The sequence below is a fragment of the Anopheles funestus genome, chromosome 2RL, assembly GCF_943734845.2.
Source record: "Anopheles funestus chromosome 2RL, idAnoFuneDA-416_04, whole genome shotgun sequence".
NCBI classification, from domain to species: Eukaryota; Metazoa; Arthropoda; class Insecta; order Diptera; family Culicidae; genus Anopheles; species Anopheles funestus.
Window position 1 is genome coordinate 53,269,690 of NC_064598.1, and position 20,847 is coordinate 53,290,536.

Genomic DNA, 20,847 nt, shown 5'->3' on the forward strand with positions numbered 1-20,847 from the left:
TGAGCTTATGTACCCAAACAAACGAACAGACGGAACAGTACTGCTGCATAAGATATACCATCGGTAGAAGAAACTGTTTAAAATGCAGACTGCACCGGAATGCAAAGTTACGGCACACACGAACAATATTTGCATTTGCCGACGGTGACAGTATCGGTGACGTGGAAACAAAAAGAAACCGAAAGGATGGTAATTTACACCAAATTGCAATAGTGCTCGTACCGTTCGCAGTGTCCATCGGGAACGGTGGATGTGTACGAAACTTCAAATGAGAACAGGTTTTTCTCATTAGACTTACTATCGTTAATTTACCCTTTCGAACAACAATTGTTTGCCACAAAGGGGAAAGCGCACAAAAACGATAAGCATATATTTTTTCATTCGCATCGATAGGGTGTGGAAAGGCTTTTTGTATGAATTTTCTAACTGCACAAAACAAGTTGATAAGCTTTAAAAAATCAATTGAAAGGTTTACTTAATCGTAGCACCTGCAGTTGCATATGAGTGAATGCCTACACTTGATAGTATTGTTAGGGTGTAACATGTAATTGCAAAACACAGGCACAACAGCCAACAAACAAGGGTTCCATTTGTTTATTTTGTTTTAGATACACTTAGACCCCAAAGGCTAAAACAGTCTTCTATCGCATAACTGCAGTTTCAAAAGGTTACGATACCACGGCAACTCCCAAACCTTACAGCAGGTGCACGATATTGGCTCTGACATATGTATTATCCGCAGGGATATCTGCCTGGTGGAGTACGATAAGTTCTTCAAAAAGGACGAAGGACGTTTACCCGACGAGTTGATACAATTCTCCCATTCCGAGGCGTTCCACACTGTGGTTGAATCTGTCCCGAAAAAGGAAATGGTTGTTAGCTTATTTGAAGGAATCCTTTTCAGATTCCTGTCGAATGGTACCACGAGGAAGGCTTCGCATTGCTTCGCTCTTCAAGGCTCGTTTGTTTCGTCGACACAGTATCTAACAGGGCAACGAAAAAGCAAATTGACATTACCAACTAGCTGACAAGCTGGGACATAAGTTCAGCTGCAAGGCAAAACCCTGCCCGCAGCAAACAAGCACCCTCGCCCTCCCAGAGTACCATTTTGGGTACGAAGACGCCATATTGAATGTTGCTGCCATGGCCATGAGTTGAAAGACTTTTATTTTTCTGCCTCACCAATTTCGGCACTAGATGCAGTGTTGGCAAATTCCTGTCCGGATTCAACCACCATCATCTTACCCGGTGGAGTGTTCTACTCAGCTCCACGTGTATGTCAATCATTATGCAATGGTTTGGATCGGTTTCCGGTTTTTTGGTTCGGTACGGTTTGTGGCTTTGGTCAAGTGGATGTGTTTCTTCGCTCTTTCCTTTGCAAAACAAATCCAATTGATAGGAGTGTGATAAGAGAAGCACTTAACGCTGGACAGGTTTGATTGGTGGTGTACGAAAAGTCAACGACAGCGATATCAGAATGCGTTTTCAATCTGATCTGTTTTGGCATTTTCAATTTCACGATGGTTGCGCACATGGTAATAGATGGGTTTTGTCTTGAATCAGCAAAAGAAGCATCTTTTTTTCGGTAAATTTGATTGACGGTTGGGAATTAGAGCAACAACAAAAAATCATATTGTTTTTTTATATCGTTTAATTTAATTTTTATTGAATAAAAGAAAATACTGTTCATGTTTATTATTCAGTTGTAAAACAAAATATTGTGGCAAACTTGTTGAAGTTACTCAATATCAGAAGGAAATTTGATTTTTTATATAAAATATTTTAAGGCTTACAACGGAAGGCTCAACATATTAGTAGAATTACTCCATACGAGTGCATAAAACAATAACGTACCAAAACTGAAGTTTAACCTACACGACCCAGAAGAACAATTGGGCAGTGGATTGTCTACTGAAGCTTAACCGATGCCCCCATTAACCAGTGACCGATGAAGACTTGGGCCTTCGTTAACTAAAACCACCCATCGCCGGTTAAATGTGGAACAGCTCTCATTCATTCAAAACGAATGAAAAAAACGAGGGTATTGCAACCGAAATGCAAATTCAATGTCAACATCGTTTCGTTCCGTTCGGGTGCCGATTATGGTCAGACGTAGAGAAAAATTAAAGATACATAAAGCGTTGGGAAAAGTACTTCATCAACATCGGATGTCGGATGTTTGCTGACATCGATGGTCCAGCTGTGATGGAGACTAATGAAATTCCAACTTTTTTTTCGCTTACAATTCTCCACCGAGGTGAAAAGAGATTAAAACTGTGCCAAGCCGGATCTTTCTCGAATTACATTACATTTCATAGGTCAAACTGTACATGCTGCGGTGTAATAATTGAAGATCCGACCAGTAACGATTTATATGCTTTGGCCCATTAATTGCACACCGATAGAATTTAATTATCCTTTATGTGGCCGTACAAGCGCTAGAAAAATAAAATGGAGAAGCCAAAAATGATCCTCCCTTAAATGACACTGATGACTGTTTATACCTCTAGAGATTGATGAATGGAATTCATATGATGTGATGGTAGGGATGGGGTTATGGTTACGATTAATATGAGCACACACAATACAATAAAAACACACAAAAAGACAATAAAAAACATAAATTATGTGGGTTATTAATTATTATTTTTTATGAAATTTTTTTTAAGAAAACTTCAAAAAATCGTTGTGGTTCTTTAGTTTAGAAAAAAACATTCACCGCTTGTATTAACAAAGACCAAATAAGTTGAACAGGAACGAAACTAGTATAAGTTTCCCAGATGAATAAAAAAGATTAGTTTTCCAGTTGCAATAACCTTACTACCAAAAAGTGAGAAAAGTAGTGAGTTAGAAACAATGTTTCCTTTGTACTCCGCGAAATTCCGCGATGTGTATCCTGCACACAATGCACTTCGAGTGTATTTACGACAGGAAGTGAATGAATAATAGATTGCAATTTGTTGGAGCGACGTACAAACGGGATTAAAGCGGAAAAGTAACATCGTCGGGGTGTCTGCTGAAAAAAACTACCCAAAAAAAGTTTTACTAAACAACAACAGAATAAAAAAATTTGATTTTTAGAACTTATCTTTTTGTACAAAGAATGTTGCAGTCCATATGGCACTTGTAGAACATCTTGCAAATGCATGACGTTGATGAATGAGAATGCACTTTTCTTTTCAACGACTAGTTTTAACCAAGAAATAGTAAATAACACATTGTAACAATGTACGTGAACGAAGTACCACACACATGTTGCAATAAAACATTAAGACATATGAGCATCAATCAATACTTACATCTCCGTACAGTGCAATTATCTCATGCTTCATTATCATAAATGTGAATATTTTTTTAATGATTACGATTATCAAATTCATTTCAAACGAACAATGATACGAAATGTTTGCATTAACGTTGACCATTTACGGTTGTAATGATGCATGCTACTGTAAGTACATGCGAATGTCTCATCAATTTAAATCAATAGCATTATTGTATAGCAACAAAAATGAAGCTAATAGGGTATTTCTGCGCAGTTAACACAAGGGACTCACAAAGCACAATCATATATCCATCAATGGTCGTTCAGATTATGGTGGAACGAAATGACTTTCAACGTGCAGATACAAACAAACCAACAACAACAAAAAACCTCCACACAAGTCATGTAACAAGGTCAGCCAGAAATTGAGCGACATTTCATTCGTTCGGTAATGGCTCCCAGTATCCTAATCGTAATGCTCCATTCAGCTTAAATTACAATCCGGTTCTACAGTGAACGTACAAATTGCTTCGTACAAATCCGGCCACGGTGCCAATAACGACGAAGACGACAATGTCCGAGTGCTCGTAGCTTACGGAATTAAGTGACGCGGGGGGGGGGACCTTATCACATTAAGCTTCAATTTTGGGACAGGACGAAAAAATGGGTTGAATTCGCAACAATCAAACCATACCCCAGGTGGGCATAATGTTTAATTTTGTAGCGATAATGATAGATAATGATGACACGATAACGACACAGCATTGATACATCGAGTGGCGCTTGCGATTTGCCGAAAAAAAAATTATTCTTGTTTCTACCCTGCTGAATAACATTTTACCCTGGGCTGGGCAGGTCGGACTACTCTCTAATTAAAAATAATAACCCATAAAGTTGGCGTCGGTAGGGTGAGGTTTCGGTTATTTTTAAATTGGCCACGCGCAAGATAAAAATCCATGGAAAATTGAAACAACTGCGACACTACCACGACTACTCTTGAGTGAGTTGGTATGACGCTACTCCATGGGAAATTAGATCCGGCGAGTAGGAAACAGGTCACAACCATTTGCAAAAATACTTAGGCACCGGTATGTTGTGATTGCATCTAACAAAGTGCTAAATTTTTTAGATGAAATGTACTGATAGCCCATACAAGCAATAAATCTGACGTCTCACTAATTGCTCGCCATAATTGTGGGTCGAGTGGCTGTTAAAATGCTTCTCATTTAATTATTCGACTATGAACTTCCACTCGGTGGTTTCATTTTCGCTCTTATTAACACGAATTAAAGATGAGACACTTAATGATATCCAAAATTGCAACTAATTGACGTTGGTTTGGGTTTTGAAAATTCCATGAATCTCCAAACGATAAGACATGCTTCTAACCTTAGTTGTAGCAGGAATGCTCGATGATGAACATTTGGAAAGAATTTTTCTTAATGGATATCTTAATATGCTCGATGTATGTAATGTTCGATAACAATAAAATTATTATGACACAAAAACTTCCTTGAAATAAATGTATTTTGCTGTAAGAGAAGCAGGAAATATGATTCGAACGATTCCGGATGGATTGATCATGTCATTAGAATGACAAATGCTTAAACAATTTTATCTTTTATCAATTTGAAAAAGGGATAAGCGATTAACAGATGATGACGACTGATCCAGAGTGGTTTAAAGAGCTCCGACAGAACATTCGAGATTATTAAAATCAAAATTTATAAGCTGATACTTATTTTATAGTTCTGAGATATCTTATATTTTCATTGATTTGTTCAATGCAAACAGATGAGAAAATGAAATATTTTATGTATTATAATATAATATAAGCTCAAAAAAGCGAAGATTTGATTTTGGAAAATTAAAAAAAAACTTGTAATTTTCAACAACTAAATGAATAACATTACCCATTGAAAAAAGTAAACCAATAAGATAAAGAACAGCAATTACTAAAAAAGGTTATGTTTCAAAAAGAAAGACTGCACAATCTTGTAGAATCACGTGCACTTCAAGAACGTCAGCTTTCTCTTCTTTCAATTCTTCTAGAGTGTCCAAAGCCAAGCCAGTAGCTAATTTCGTCATCGTCAGTTTACAACAACGCATTGCTTTGTATCTAAAAATAGTTCACAATAGGACACGGTCATATCCGTATGTACTGTCCCGAGATCGCCTTAATCAGCGTTAGCATCCAGCAACATGATAACCAGCAGTACATTGTTGTTAAGCGGCACATGGAAGTTGAATAAACTAGATTACGAATAAAAATACAACGCTGCTAAATAGGCTATAATGTACGTCAACATGCCCCTGAAAGTTATCTACGTATTACCGCCGGTACCAAGTGCCTAAGGTTGGTGCGTTTACTTCTCCAATCACCAAGGAGTTGTGGACTAGTGGACATCTTGTAAATTCCCAACAATCACTGTCCAAAAAGGGGTATGCCACTAACAGGTGTACATTTTTGATAGCGGTTTCATGTAAAAAACGGCCATGACAAATTATACATAGGACATTATTGTCAAGGATTCTATTCCCAAAAATACAGCCGTGCAATCGTTAATTCGTTGTACCATCAGGCATTGTAATTAATGTAATTTCTAATGATCATACTTATCACATTGCGTCATTACACAATTAATGAGAGGCTTCTAAATTTATGCTAATGTCGATCTGTACGTTAGAAGCTAAGACTGCGGGAAAAATTAAAGCTATGGGCAATTTTATTACGAATACTTTTCCTTGGTGGGTAAACGTAATTAATTATTCAATTACCATGTTTCACCGTGTATAAGAGGAAACCTTCAATTTTAGGCATGTTATTTTAGGAAAAAGTTTTTCAGTAATAAAGATCAAGCTTGAAAGAAAAGTTATTAGTAAACACAAAAAATATATTTTATTTAGCCAACAAATTCTTATAAATTTTCTTTATGTGTATCAGCATTTTAAGAAATGCTAGATGTATCGCTTTCATTATTAGAGGATTCGCTCTCCTCATGCAAAAAGACGTCGTAGATTTATGTATAACATGGTCCTCGGATTTTGAGGGTAAAATTATGACTAAAAAGGAAGTTTATACACGAAGAAATACGCAATGTGTTCATCTGACAACGATAAATGTCTGTCTTTAAAGAAGAGGTTCTGAGATCTTTGATAGGTTTAGCATAATTCTTGATTCTTATGAATATTTTGTAAATCGAATTAATGATCATACCCGAGAACAAATTAAAAATGGCCGTTAATGATTTTCTATTTCCCTGGGGAAACCGGATCATATAGATAGCAACACCTGCATAATGTCCGCCCTTCTCCAATGCAAATCTGGTAATTTATTTTCCAATTGTTTTCTCATAATGCACGGACTTGTTCAAGTTTGTACTTGATTGTGCTGGGATTTATTGGACCGAAAAACGTAGCGGATTGGATGACGCCAACCAACGAACGGTTTGGAATGTGGAAATTCGATTCCGTGCACGATCGACTGGGATTTTCTCGAATGGCTTATGATGCTTCTGTCAGCCACGAACACTGATAGCGCAATGGAATCGTACACCTTTCGCCAGATGGTGGTAGTTCATGGAGACGGTGAAAAGGTAGACGGAAATCCCTCGGACATTGCAACCGACACACGTACACCGGTAGGATTTACGGCCAAATTTAAACCGTTTCGGTTGAAGTTTGATCTTTCGCAGATCCTACAAACGTGCCATTCGTTCATATCTATCTATCCCCCGACCCTTTTACCAGCTATCAGTTCCTCTCTGAACTAGTGAAACTAAATTTAGGTCACACGAGGGTACTGTTACGGCTCCATTCAGCCTTCTCCGACAGGGACATAATTTCGGTTCGATTTTCGATCAATTGGTTTGTGCAACCCGAGCAGGCCATACAGTTAACTCATCCTGCCAGAAGGAAATGCTTCCTTTATTTACCTGGATTTCTTTTTTTTTTTAATCTTCTGAATATGAACATTTCATCGATCGTCCTTTAATATTATTAACATGCACGCCCATTGCCGTTTAATCGTATTTACACTTCATTGACAAGTTTATCGCCTTAGCCGATTGTGATGTTCAGCTTTAGTAATGCTGAATGCTGGTTTTTTATACAATCGGAACTGCATTACGATTTCGATGAAGTTAATTTTATTGTGAAATCTACTGATTTTTCAAATGAGGGAAACCATTTTGCAAATGTAATGCTAGGACTTTTTGAAGAGCTATCTTGAGTGAAAATTGGTTGGAATACAAATATTTCTTTACTATTTAATCATGTTATCACATTTATTGCGTCTTCCAAAAAATAAACCCAAGCAAGTGTGTTATGTTCAATCGGTGAGATTAAATCATTCCACGAAAAACATGAGTTTGAAATCAATTTCACCCTCGTGACCCGTTGATGCTGGATGCTTGGTTGCAGTTCCAAGAAATTCTGCCTGCAATATTGACACAATGCAAATCAATTGATTGTAATGTTATCGCGTTTCATTTAAAATGGATTTGCTCGTGACACAAATTTACTGCAATTAGCGTCAAGTGGCAATGGCCACCGTATCCGAATCGTTGGCAATTGGTAATAAAAATAAATTAGTTATTACAAAATCTAATATGACAACAACAAAATATGAATGTCAAATAAGGAAACATTAATCAACATTAGCCCGTCAACATCAGATAAATTGATCAGATTTGGATGAAGTGGAACAAACAGTATTTAAAACATGTTTAGTACATCGTTATCGTTGGTTATCGTTATCCAGGTCGGCTCAAACAATACTATTGTTGTGTAGATCCCACATTAAAATGCAGCTTAAAGGTCTGCTTACTGTTAAACTAGAAATTGAATTGATTGTTGGCACTTAATTTTTCGTGTCATCTTGTTCAACTGATTTAATTTGTCATCTGTCTCTCGCAAGGGACAATGAGAGAAAAGTTATTTAGACTTTCCCAAGCAAAAGCTCGACAGATAGTGGACTCGAGTAGATTTCTTGCTAAAAGTGTAAAACGATATAAATAATGGTTATTATTAAGAAATAATAGTTAATAAACAGACGCACTATATCTATAAAAAATATAGATATAATTCACTTACACAGTTTTGTGATTGAAATTTATTCTTCGGTAGAAAATGTGGAAGAAAAAAAATAAAACTTTTAACGAACTTTGCCGAGAGAGAAAAATGGAAAGTCGTTGGAAATTTTAATGACAACAAAAAACCCTGAAGATAAACTTTGCAGTTCCAGATTATACTAGCATATCGCATGCTTACAGGCATGTTGTTAATCCTGACAAAAGTGTACATCTGCGGCAGTTTGTCACCACGATCAATCCTCGATACAGGTTGGCAAACACCCGGCAAGCATGAAATCGCTTCTTGCCCGCGTCAATTAATGGTGAAACGCATTGCGGTGTTTTACGGAGGTTTTGGTTCATCGACGTGTACTCGACCATAGTGGAGTGTTAATCGTGTCTACCAAAGCGACCTTGCCCTTGCCGGTGTATCGTGTACCATTTGAGCGAGCAAATAACCTTCAAATCAAATTCATCACACTGCCAGATGCCCTATAAGGGCGCGAGGATGCGAACTAATAAAGTTAGCTGTTCATGGTGGGTAATTAAAAGGTAAACTTTAATGTATGGTAAACTTACCTTTGCACACCCCAAGGCTGGTCATTGTCTGTATCAAACATAGCCGAACAAAAAAGGGGGAGAAGCGTTGGGATGCTTAAATGAATCGTCTGTTTTACACGGTTTAACGTTGTTTTTATATGTTGGGTGTATCTTCTCGTTATCCCCAGAACACTTTCCACACCGTCACACACACGCGGATGAACAATATTTATATTTAAACATTACGTTCGATGCTTCTTACACTTGCATCGTACAACACGATTCCACTATTTTCACTGATCTGCTGGAAGGTGACCGGGGTAACACTTTTACGCACAATCGCCCACAAAGTTGCTGTAGAGAAGGCGAAGGTTTAGCGACAAAATTGTCTTATTTTTGTGACTCGCATGCAATTGCCGTATCAACTTCAATATCGTCTTTTCTTCCTTCTTTCCCCTTCCAAAATGTTGAAAATCCCGTTTTGACTGAATTGCGGGCAAACTGGAATTTCTTCTCGGTGCGAAAGGCAACAGGAGGCGGCATTACCACCTTATTGCCGCCTGTTTTGCCGTGAGGCAGCAGTTTCAAGCAGGTTCCACTCGCTCGTTTATTCAATCAAAGCAACATAACCCTAGTCAAGACGACGATGACTACGGGCGACGGTTACGTTGCACGATGAAAGTGGCTATGGAAACGAAGATTGCGTTGCTGCTCGTAGCGAGGAGCTACTAAAAATCAAACCAAGTAACACAGTGACACCAAATAAACAACAACCGAACAACAGTCGAAAACATTATTGGATAGAACAAATACACACGCGCACACGGTCCCACTATTCTGCGTACAGGCAGGGAAAACGAATTTATTCGCCAAACTTATCGTCAACTTATCAATTCAAATATTCACTTCACCGTATATCATTGATGAAGTCGATTGCAATGTTACACCTGCCCAATCGATAGATGCAGCTGTAGCAAATCTAACGCGTCACGTTGACGTACTGTTCGCCTCACAGTTGGAAATGAATAGTCAATCCTCTTCCCACCACGAATGTGTTCACGATTTTCGCACTGGTATCGCGTTTGCGTTGGAAAAATCGACCGCTCTCCAGCAGACTCGGTTACAGCAGACGAACAGTACGTCCGCTGCCACAGTCACGCATGTACTAATGGTCGAAGCTTTTGTCCGGCAGGGAAGCAGCACAGCTTAGTAATGGCTCTTTCATGTGTGCTCCGGCGGGAGAGTGAGAAAACAGCGTTCGTGCTCCGTGACGTTGCCAGACCGACGCAAAGCCGACGCCGAGTACGCAGGCCCCCGCCACATGTCGTGTGTCAAAGTGATCCCTTCCGCCGGAAACGAACCAACCGGCCGGAGAGGATGGCAGTGTTGTGTCTTCCATGCTTCTGTGTCTTCAACACTGTGTAACACGATGACGCTTTCGGGCAAACAAACACAACAGAAATGATGACGTCGCGGACAAGGTCCGAGTATTAATGAAATTGATTGTGGCATCGAATTTTATCAACACCGCCATTCTTTCGGTAAGTTCCTGTCGTAAATATGCCATTACTGACATTTTTTACTAGCAACTATCATACTACACAATCGTGCAGTACTATTTCCACTATGAACCTCAAAAGCGTTAATCATAATTTGGAAACATTATAATAACACCTTTAAAAAACACCGAAATTGTGTTAATTAATGTACGAAAGCTCGGCGTAGGAAAAATATAGCCTTATGCAATCTGCAAAGTACTTACACATCCACAATTAGTATAAAAGGAAACAGCAAAAAACCAACAGCTGCTGTCACTACTAGCCCACGAACACCGGCAATGTTTATGAAAGTACACACATTTTATTAGTGTGAATACATAAAACAAAAAAAACTTCTTCATTTACCGTTGTTTTGGCTAATGTTTGCATTTGCAAATAATTCATGACAAATGAGTAATTTTCCTGTGACAGCTTTGCAAAGAAAACAGCAAACAAACAAACAAAACTATCTATAGATAAGAGATGAGACGGTAAAAATCCATGAGATATTTGAAGATTTCTAATTCTCCCCCTCCCTCTTGGATGTTGGCACATGGTCAAGCATGCGCGGAAACACTTTCATTCATAACACCTGTATGGTGGATACCAAAAAATAACATGCCCCAGGAATGAAAGGTTGGTCATACCTTTCCTTCTGGGAGCAGCAGGAACCGGGCCCGTTTGGTAAGGAGTGTCACACTGGTGTTGGTATTTGCACGAACACGGAAGGTTATGTTTTGCGATGAATGAAACGCCCGCACCGGAATGGACGTGAGCTTAGTGCAATTTGAACGACCATGCCGTGCCAGCTGTTTGTCAAAAAGGTTCGGGGTGAATTTTCCGAGGTGATTTATGTATTTTCACAAACTAACGGAGGTGTGTTTTGAACGATTCACGATGACCATTTTGTTATCGTGTTGTTTTTGTTTTTTGGAATCCTGGGCGCCCCCTTTCTGTATGCTGTAATCCCTTTCTCACAATTCCCACACACGCACACACACGCACAAACGCCAACACTAAAGAGAACGGAGCACGACAAGGGGCGTGCGCACGATGAACACAACGCAGCAGAAAATACGTCACCAAAAGCACGGTTTTTTAGCACGATATTGTTGTGATTTTTTGCGCTTGTCACACCTCTTATCGAACAACACGACACAACGGCAACGTCGATGCAAATTATCCGATCGATTTGCACTTCGATGGAGCTGGCGTTCGTAGCTCCCCGGTAGCTAATATGGATGCTGCCGGATGTAAATGGTGCTTCTTACTATCTATCCTACGCCTACTAGGATTTCCACGACTCGTGCGCGAACATGGTCCGTGTTTCACATCTGGCACTTGCTATTGCTACCGACTTTTTGACACTTGCCTGAGCAAACCCACAGCAGATGCAATCGCACAGCAATCGACCGTTGCCTACGATAAGACGGTTCGGTTTCGCGGGGAGACTGCGGTTTCTTTTTTAAGTCGCCAGCATGCTGCTCCATTCCCCACCATTGCGTACTTCTATCGTTCCTTTTCTCTCACGCACACGCTTGTTTCTGCTTATTTTTAAACAGCTCTGCTGCGGGTGCTGCACTGTTTACATCATGCTTGGACGACCGCTCTCTCTCTCTGTCTCTGTTGCACGACCACAGTTGATTTCAAAGTTTCTCATCATCTGACGGAGCTTATCTCCGCTCCTATCCTTTGCATCTCGGATGCGGGAATGAAACACTCACCGACAATGCCGTAATCGTGACCACAGTGAAAGACACACTGGTAGCACAATGATCACTTTTCACAATTAACTATCGCAAGCAATGCAGTATAGGGGTACAGGTGATTTTTCAGAAATAAATTGTTAATATTAAGAGTAAATTAAAATTAGAAAAAAAATATTTACAAAGCATTTTTTCAGTAAACTTGAGTATGAGCTACACTAATCAATCTTAACAATTCTTTAACATACATTTGTATACTAAGTATTCGAAGGTATTTTACGGCCCACGTGTTTGATGGAGCTGCCCAGTACTTCATTCAATTAGTTTTTTGTTACGATTAGTTTTATACACTATCAATTTATTTGTGTTCGTGGTTATGATGATGACATTTATTCAAATTTAATTTATAACTAACTAATTTTTCATTTTTAATATTTTGCAATACACTGTTACTGCACGTGCGCAATGCGCCACCACTTGCCGTCTCCTTCACCTGATGCCATATGGGTGAGAAAATCACCGTGGCAAAAATGATTTTCTTGGCGGATTTTCCTCATCTGCTTTGTACCGAATTGGTAGTGGTAGGCAGATTGCACGTTTGTACTCGTAGCGCTTTCAACCATGGGTCGGACCTGACCCTTGTCCATTGTGAGTGTTAGTAAGATCGGAATGTTTTTTTTACTCCTTGACCATGCACTTTTATGCTTGATTCTCTGAAACTGTTCGTTTCTCTCTCTTTCTCTCTCTCTCTCTCTCTCTCTCTCTCTCTTTTTTCGAATGCTGTTCAAATATTGAACGTATCAGATTGATGGTGGGAGAATTAAACGCGACTTATAACGGTGAGATTGATCTTCTCGCGCTCGGTAAGCGGCAATTCCAATCAAAACATAAACAAATTCCGACACTTGTTCAAATGACCTCGCTCAGCATTAGACATTCGATGCGATCACACAGCATATACATACATACAGCTGAGTGTGTTAAATATTTTGTTGTCTTAACACCCTGCTACCATCATGCATCATTGTCTGATACGCATGATAACGAACGCTGCTGCGTTTGATTGTTTTTTGGTAGCCTTTATTTGCTTGCTGACGATGAGCAATGCTTGATGGATAGTGTATTTGGATGCTTATTGTTAGATTTCGAATGTGTGTGTGTGTTATCTGAAGTGAACTCGCGCCACAAGGGTGCCATTGAAGGGTTGCTTACGGGGTCACGTGAGTCAGCATGGTCGAAGAATGCTGGTGTAGGGAATCGACTTACGACGAAACGAAAGAGACGAAACAGAACATAGCCACAGCAAACAATTGTCTGCAAACCAGCTGTAGCTGCGACACAACTCATTCGGAAGGAAAACGTGTAAAGAATAACTAATAACAAATGTTTAAATACACAGTTTACAGTTCTTGAGCATGCTTACACTTTGAGTAAAATTGAAACAAATAGAATTATTCGAATTCTGAACTTTAATTTAAATTCTTATCGTTCGTGATTCTAAAACAATGATTTAATATGATTTCGTACCGAATCAACTATCGGACAAGCCAATATTCTGTGATTTCTTACTATTTTCTGTTTAATGTTTCACATTTCTATTGCATTGTGTATAGTGTAGTGTTCTTAAAAAAAATTAAAATGAAACTTGATTATTTTTAAAAGTGTGTTCTCACGTTTCTGTTCTGTTCTCACGTTTCGTTCTATTTACTTTGCGCATTAGTATTTGATTGTATCTTCTTATACAAAAAGTATGCTAAGATAAGATTTCATTGCAAACCTGTTATTATTAAAAAGAAAAATTTTAAAATGCAAAATATACTTAACTTGTGTTAATTAAAATGTTGTCGAAAATACAGTAAGAATTTCATGCAATATTTACGAGAATTAGTTACAGGAATTAATTAGGATTAATTGCATGAAATATTTCACGGACGAACTGAAAGGGGATTAGTTAATTGGACTTGTCATCTAGAGCTGGAAATGAACTTTAGGATAAGCAAATGAACTATGTAATAATGAACTTGACAGACGAATACACAGTCACAAACAGAACGGCGCGCGACGGTTACGGCTTTCTCGGCTTGGTGGAAAAAACTCCGAAAATTTACAGCCAGCACTCCGTGAGAATTTCTCACATTTTTGGTCCTTCGAACCGGATTGTGAATTCAAAGAGTTTTTTTTTCGTTCAAAGCTCTGCAACAAGAGCTCGGTCGGTTTAACGCTCTGCAACAAGGGCAAGGTGTACAATTCTTCGTCGCGTCGTTTCACGCCATCGCGTTTCGCTCCGCATTAAGGGCAACGGCCAACGATTTCAGCGCCATCGTTATTTGAATTTTCGCGCCAAACTTAAACGTTTTCTTTCGTGTTTAATTTCGTCCTGTGAGTGTTTTCATATCGTGCAAAATCATGGACAAGAAGATAAAGGCCGCTCAACTAAAAAGAAGGATCGCGGTGGAAAATATAAGTGCTCTCGAACGGTTCCAAGTGCAATTTTCTGGGGATGACGCCAAGCAAATTCCGGAGGCGTTAGAGGACTTGGAACGGCATAAGGAAGGGTTCTTCGCCGCGGTATCGAAACTGGAAGAGCTCGATGACAGTAATGAAGCGATTGAAGCTTGCATCATGGACAGGATCAACATCGAGGAGCGGTGTAGGAAGCTAAAATCCTTCCTACGGGACAACCTTCGACGGGAGGAAGGTGCCCTAAATGATACATCGGCTTTGGCTTCTTCAACGCTTGCGTTTGGTCGGCCAAACGCACCACATCTACGTCTTCCGAAGATCGAGTTGCCATCATTCGATGGCGACCAAACGAAATGGCTGTCGTTTCGTGACCGATTCATCGCAATGATCGACGCTTCACCGGAGCTTCCGTCGATTGCGAAGCTGGAATATTTGCTGTCAGCATTGAAAGGGGAAGCGGGGCTTCCTTTCGAACACACGCCGTTGACAGCGGACAACTACTCGGTGACGTGGGCAACTCTTCTAAAAAGGTACGATAATCCACGTACACTAATCCGTGAGTATTATCGGAAGCTACATTCCTTTCCGCCCGTACGCGCGGACTGTGTGGATGAGTTAGTGCATTTGGTGGATGAATTCATTCGTCATGTGAATGGGTTACTAAAGCTCAACGAGCCCATCGATCATTGGGATACACCGTTGACAAATTTGCTGGTTATGAAGCTAGATCACGCTACTGTTTTAGCATGGGAAAAGCATTCGGTCCATGCCAAGAAGGACAAATACAAGGAGCTCATCGACTTTGTACAAGATCGAATACAAATATTGAAGGCGACTCGGAGTACTACTTGTGAAGATGACACTAGTATCACTAAGGTGGCTGGTACGCAGCGTTATCCAAGTTCGCGGAAGACAATCGTTCACTCAGCCGTAGCACAACCGGTGTCAAGTAGGATGATTGTATCACCACCACCGAAGTGTCCCTTGGAGTGTACGGAGAACCATTTCTTACGAAACTGTCCGGTGTTTGGCAGTAAGGACGTGCAGCAACGTCGGGAAGTGGTTACATCGAAACACTTATGTTGGAATTGTCTCGGAGATTCCCATCAAGTGAAATCCTGCAAGTCGGAGCATGCTTGTCGCACGTGTCATCAGCGACACCATACACTCTTGCATGTTCCTACCACTACAACGATCACGATGGCAGCTCACGACGATCGCAGTTCGGTGATCCTGGAAACGGCTGTCCTATTCATCGTGGGTGACGACGGAAAGAAACATGAGGCAAGGGCGCTCCTTGATTCAGGCTCCATGTCGAATTTTATTTCCGAATCACTTTCTCGGAAGCTTACGGCTACTCGAAACAAAATCAACGTGGCAGTCACGGGCATCGGAAAAACGGCACAATCGGCGAGAGGGTCGATCGTCGCAACTGTGGCATCGAGGAATCAATCGTATTCTAATCATCTGGAGTTCCTCGTTCTGGAGTCACTATTTGCACATACTCCAATTACACCTATCGATACTTCATCGTGGAGTATGCCCGATCTGCAGCTGGCAGATCCTTCATTTAATGTTCCGGGCAACATAGACATCGTAATCGGCGGATACACGTTCTGGGAGATTCATTCAGGACGAAAACGATCTATGGGCACGGGCAAACCTTGGCTCGTGGAAACATCATTCGGCTGGAGCGTGACAGGGAATGCATCAAACGGTACACCTCCTCAACCATTTCATCGTTCGGGCTACGGAAGTCCACCTACGGAAGAGAAAACAAATCAGAAGGGGGCATCAAAGTCAAGGTCAGACCGATGTATGTCTCGGGCCGAACGTCATTCCAAGCGCTGGAAGTATAGCCCTCGTGACAATTCGGTAAACTATCATGCAAACGTGTCACATCGTTGGAAACCAAACTATCATTCGGATCATAAACGCTGGTTTCATTCACCAGCCTGGGTTTGCGAAGAACAGAAAGCTACAAGATCGAAATCTACAAGGGGAATATTGGAATGATCAATATCTACATACCATCACACGTTTATCGGCGTATCATTTCATCGCGAAGCAACGGGCTTCATCAGGCATCATATTCGGGGTAAAGAGATTTACACACTCTTTACACTACTCAATCGGAATGAGTTTCATCATGTGGTGCTACTACACATCATCTGCGGACGGTTCGGGAATATGTGTGACGGTGGCCGGGTTCACTACACACATATTATTCACATACATTCATCTCGGCGTCCAATTATGTTTTTCGGTCGGAACAACAGCATCGCGTTCGTATCTAACATTCGCACATTCGTAGCGATGTTCAGCGTAGTATAGGAGGCAATAGTTAAATTTGCGAACAGTGTCAGTACACTTCATTACGGTAGAAGTTCTCCCATAGGTTTGTACGGGAACTTTAGGGAAGCTGTCGATCAGCTCAATCAAATAGCTAGCTCGCATAGTTATCTATAAAGGAAGAAAGTAGTTAGTATCAGGATGGAATGTACTTACTTACCTTAGTGGCAAAGGAAATCTCAGAGATACACTCAAGCGTGGTTGGCTGGCTGAGATAACGGTACTCAGCAGCAACGTGATATTAACATTTGGAAGGCTAGCAATCATTCGCACCTTAAGTATGCACACACGCATTTTTCGCATACGGGATAATGTAAACAAAACTGACAGTTTAGGCTAGTTCATCGATTACGGCAACAATCGATCAAATCACAATGCAGATCAATCGTACAATTTCCGGTACACATTACGAATTACATTTAGTTAGCTTATTAGGTTTCATGAATTAAAAGAAGTTCCTTCTTTGGTGGCCGGGAATGTCGAAAATACAGTAAGAATTTCATGCAATATTTACGAGAATTAGTTACAGGAATTAATTAGGATTAATTGCATGAAATATTTCACGGACGAACTGAAAGGGGATTAGTTAATTGGACTTGTCATCTAGAGCTGGAAATGAACTTTAGGATAAGCAAATGAACTATGTAATAATGAACTTGACAGACGAATACACAGTCACAAACAGAACGGCGCGCGACGATTACGGCTTTCTCGGCTTGGTGGAAAAAACTCCGAAAATTTACAGCCAGCACTCCGTGAGAATTTCTCACATTTTTGGTCCTTCGAACCGGATTGTGAATTCAAAGAGTTTTTTTTTCGTTCAAAGCTCTGCAACAAGAGCTCGGTCGGTTTAACGCTCTGCAACAAGGGCAAGGTGTACAATTCTTCGTCGCGTCGTTTCACGCCATCGCGTTTCGCTCCGCATTAAGGGCAACGGCCAACGATTTCAGCGCCATCGTTATTTGAATTTTCGCGCCAAACTTAAACGTTTTCTTTCGTGTTTAATTTCGTCCTGTGAGTGTTTTCATATCGTGCAAAATCATGGACAAGAAGATAAAGGCCGCTCAACTAAAAAGAAGGATCGCGGTGGAAAATATAAGTGCTCTCGAACGGTTCCAAGTGCAATTTTCTGGGGATGACGCCAAGCAAATTCCGGAGGCGTTAGAGGACTTGGAACGGCATAAGGAAGGGTTCTTCGCCGCGGTATCGAAACTGGAAGAGCTCGATGACAGTAATGAAGCGATTGAAGCTTGCATCATGGACAGGATCAACATCGAGGAGCGGTGTAGGAAGCTAAAATCCTTCCTACGGGACAACCTTCGACGGGAGGAAGGTGCCCTAAATGATACATCGGCTTTGGCTTCTTCAACGCTTGCGTTTGGTCGGCCAAACGCACCACATCTACGTCTTCCGAAGATCGAGTTGCCATCATTCGATGGCGACCAAACGAAATGGCTGTCGTTTCGTGACCGATTCATCGCAATGATCGACGCTTCACCGGAGCTTCCGTCGATTGCGAAGCTGGAATATTTGCTGTCAGCATTGAAAGGGGAAGCGGGGCTTCCTTTCGAACACACGCCGTTGACAGCGGACAACTACTCGGTGACGTGGGCAGCTCTTCTAAAAAGGTACGATAATCCACGTACACTAATCCGTGAGTATTATCGGAAGCTACATTCCTTTCCGCCCGTACGCGCGGACTGTGTGGATGAGTTAGTGCATTTGGTGGATGAATTCATTCGTCATGTGAATGGGTTACTAAAGCTCAACGAGCCCATCGATCATTGGGATACACCGTTGACAAATTTGCTGGTTATGAAGCTAGATCACGCTACTGTTTTAGCATGGGAAAAGCATTCGGTCCATGCCAAGAAGGACAAATACAAGGAGCTCATCGACTTTGTACAAGATCGAATACAAATATTGAAGGCGACTCGGAGTACTACTTGTGAAGATGACACTAGTATCACTAAGGTGGCTGGTACGCAGCGTTATCCAAGTTCGCGGAAGACAATCGTTCACTCAGCCGTAGCACAACCGGTGTCAAGTAGGATGATTGTATCACCACCACCGAAGTGTCCCTTGGAGTGTACGGAGAACCATTTCTTACGAAACTGTCCGGTGTTTGGCAGTAAGGACGTGCAGCAACGTCGGGAAGTGGTTACATCGAAACACTTATGTTGGAATTGTCTCGGAGATTCCCATCAAGTGAAATCCTGCAAGTCGGAGCATGCTTGTCGCACGTGTCATCAGCGACACCATACACTCTTGCATGTTCCTACCACTACAACGATCACGATGGCAGCTCACGACGATCGCAGTTCGGTGATCCTGGAAACGGCTGTCCTATTCATCGTGGGTGACGACGGAAAGAAACATGAGGCAAGGGCGCTCCTTGATTCAGGCTCCATGTCGAATTTTATTTCCGAATCACTTTCTCGGAAGCTTACGGCTACTCGAAACAAAATCAACGTGGCAGTCACGGGCATCGGAAAAACGGCACAATCGGCGAGAGGGTCGATCGTCGCAACTGTGGCATCGAGGAATCAATCGTATTCTAATCATCTGGAGTTCCTCGTTCTGGAGTCACTATTTGCACATACTCCAATTACACCTATCGATACTTCATCGTGGAGTATGCCCGATCTGCAGCTGGCAGATCCTTCATTTAATGTTCCGGGCAACATAGACATCGTAATCGGCGGATACACGTTCTGGGAGATTCATTCAGGACGAAAACGATCTATGGGCACGGGCAAACCTTGGCTCGTGGAAACATCATTCGGCTGGAGCGTGACAGGGAATGCATCAAACGGTACACCTCCTCAACCATTTCATCGTTCGGGCTACGGAAGTCCACCTACGGAAGAGAAAACAAATCAGAAGGGGGCATCAAAGTCAAGGTCAGACCGATGTATGTCTCGGGCCGAACGTCATTCCAAGCGCTGGAAGTATAGCCCTCGTGACAATTCGGTAAACTATCATGCAAACGTGTCACATCGTTGGAAACCAAACTATCATTCGGATCATAAACGCTGGTTTCATTCACCAGCCTGGGTTTGCGAAGAACAGAAAGCTACAAGATCGAAATCTACAAGGGGAATATTGGAATGATCAATATCTACATACCATCACACGTTTATCGGCGTATCATTTCATCGCGAAGCAACGGGCTTCATCAGGCATCATATTCGGGGTAAAGAGATTTACACACTCTTTACACTACTCAATCGGAATGAGTTTCATCATGTGGTGCTACTACACATCATCTGCGGACGGTTCGGGAATATGTGTGACGGTGGCCGGGTTCACTACACACATATTATTCACATACATTCATCTCGGCGTCCAATTATGTTTTTCGGTCGGAACAACAGCATCGCGTTCGTATCTAACATTCGCACATTCGTAGCGATGTTCAGCGTAGTATAGGAGGCAATAGTTAAATTTGCGAACAGTGTCAGTACACTTCATTACGGTAGAAGTTCTCCCATAGGTTTGTACGGGAACTTTAGGGAAGCTGTCGATCAGCTCAATCAAATAGCTAGCTCGCATAGTTATCTATAAAGGAAGAAAGTAGTTAGTATCAGGATGGAATGTACTTACTTACCTTAGTGGCAAAGGAAATCTCAGAGATACACTCAAGCGTGGTTGGCTGGCTGAGATAACGGTACTCAGCAGCAACGTGATATTAACATTTGGAAGGCTAGCAATCATTCGCACCTTAAGTATGCACACACGCATTTTTCGCATACGGGATAATGTAAACAAAACTGACAGTTTAGGCTAGTTCATCGATTACGGCAACAATCGATCAAATCACAATGCAGATCAATCGTACAATTTCCGGTACACATTACGAATTACATTTAGTTAGCTTATTAGGTTTCATGAATTAAAAGAAGTTCTTT

The 20,847-nt window shown here is 41.1% G+C and overlaps 3 protein-coding genes across 8 annotated transcripts in view; 2 read left to right on the forward strand and 1 right to left on the reverse strand.

Annotated features, from left to right (window-relative positions):
• LOC125760789 (alpha-1,6-mannosyl-glycoprotein 2-beta-N-acetylglucosaminyltransferase) overlaps nt 1-11,809 on the reverse strand; it is a 47,003-nt gene extending 35,194 nt beyond the window's left edge. Inside the window, exons 1-2 of one of the 6 annotated variants that reach the window (XM_049421297.1) lie at nt 11,705-11,809; nt 8,917-9,231 (exon numbers count right to left, since the gene is read on the reverse strand). The gene's annotated coding sequence lies outside the window, so the exon portion shown is untranslated. The other 5 variants (XM_049421295.1, XM_049421296.1, XM_049421298.1 and 2 more) reach the window with 5 other exon arrangements.
• Nucleotides 11,810-14,527: 2,718 nt separating this feature from the next.
• On the forward strand, nt 14,528-16,686 carry LOC125774901 (uncharacterized). Its single transcript, XM_049445269.1, has 2 exons — nt 14,528-16,389; nt 16,539-16,686. The coding sequence occupies exons 1-2, from the start codon at nt 14,528-14,530 to the stop codon at nt 16,684-16,686; spliced, it is 2,010 nt and encodes a 669-aa protein (XP_049301226.1).
• Nucleotides 16,687-17,977: 1,291 nt separating this feature from the next.
• Nucleotides 17,978-20,136, forward strand: LOC125774902 (uncharacterized). Its single transcript, XM_049445270.1, has 2 exons — nt 17,978-19,839; nt 19,989-20,136. The coding sequence occupies exons 1-2, from the start codon at nt 17,978-17,980 to the stop codon at nt 20,134-20,136; spliced, it is 2,010 nt and encodes a 669-aa protein (XP_049301227.1).
• The last annotated feature ends 711 nt before the right edge of the window (nt 20,137-20,847 follow it).

Coding starts and splice junctions, on each gene's coding strand:
- LOC125774901 (XM_049445269.1), top strand. CDS start 14,528: ATGGACAAGAAGATAAAGGCCGCTCAACTAAAAAGAAGGATCGCGGTG. Junction 16,390..16,538: donor AAGGGGGCATCAAAGTCAAG/GTCAGACCGATG, acceptor TTCATTCACCAG/CCTGGGTTTGCGAAGAACAG.
- LOC125774902 (XM_049445270.1), top strand. CDS start 17,978: ATGGACAAGAAGATAAAGGCCGCTCAACTAAAAAGAAGGATCGCGGTG. Junction 19,840..19,988: donor AAGGGGGCATCAAAGTCAAG/GTCAGACCGATG, acceptor TTCATTCACCAG/CCTGGGTTTGCGAAGAACAG.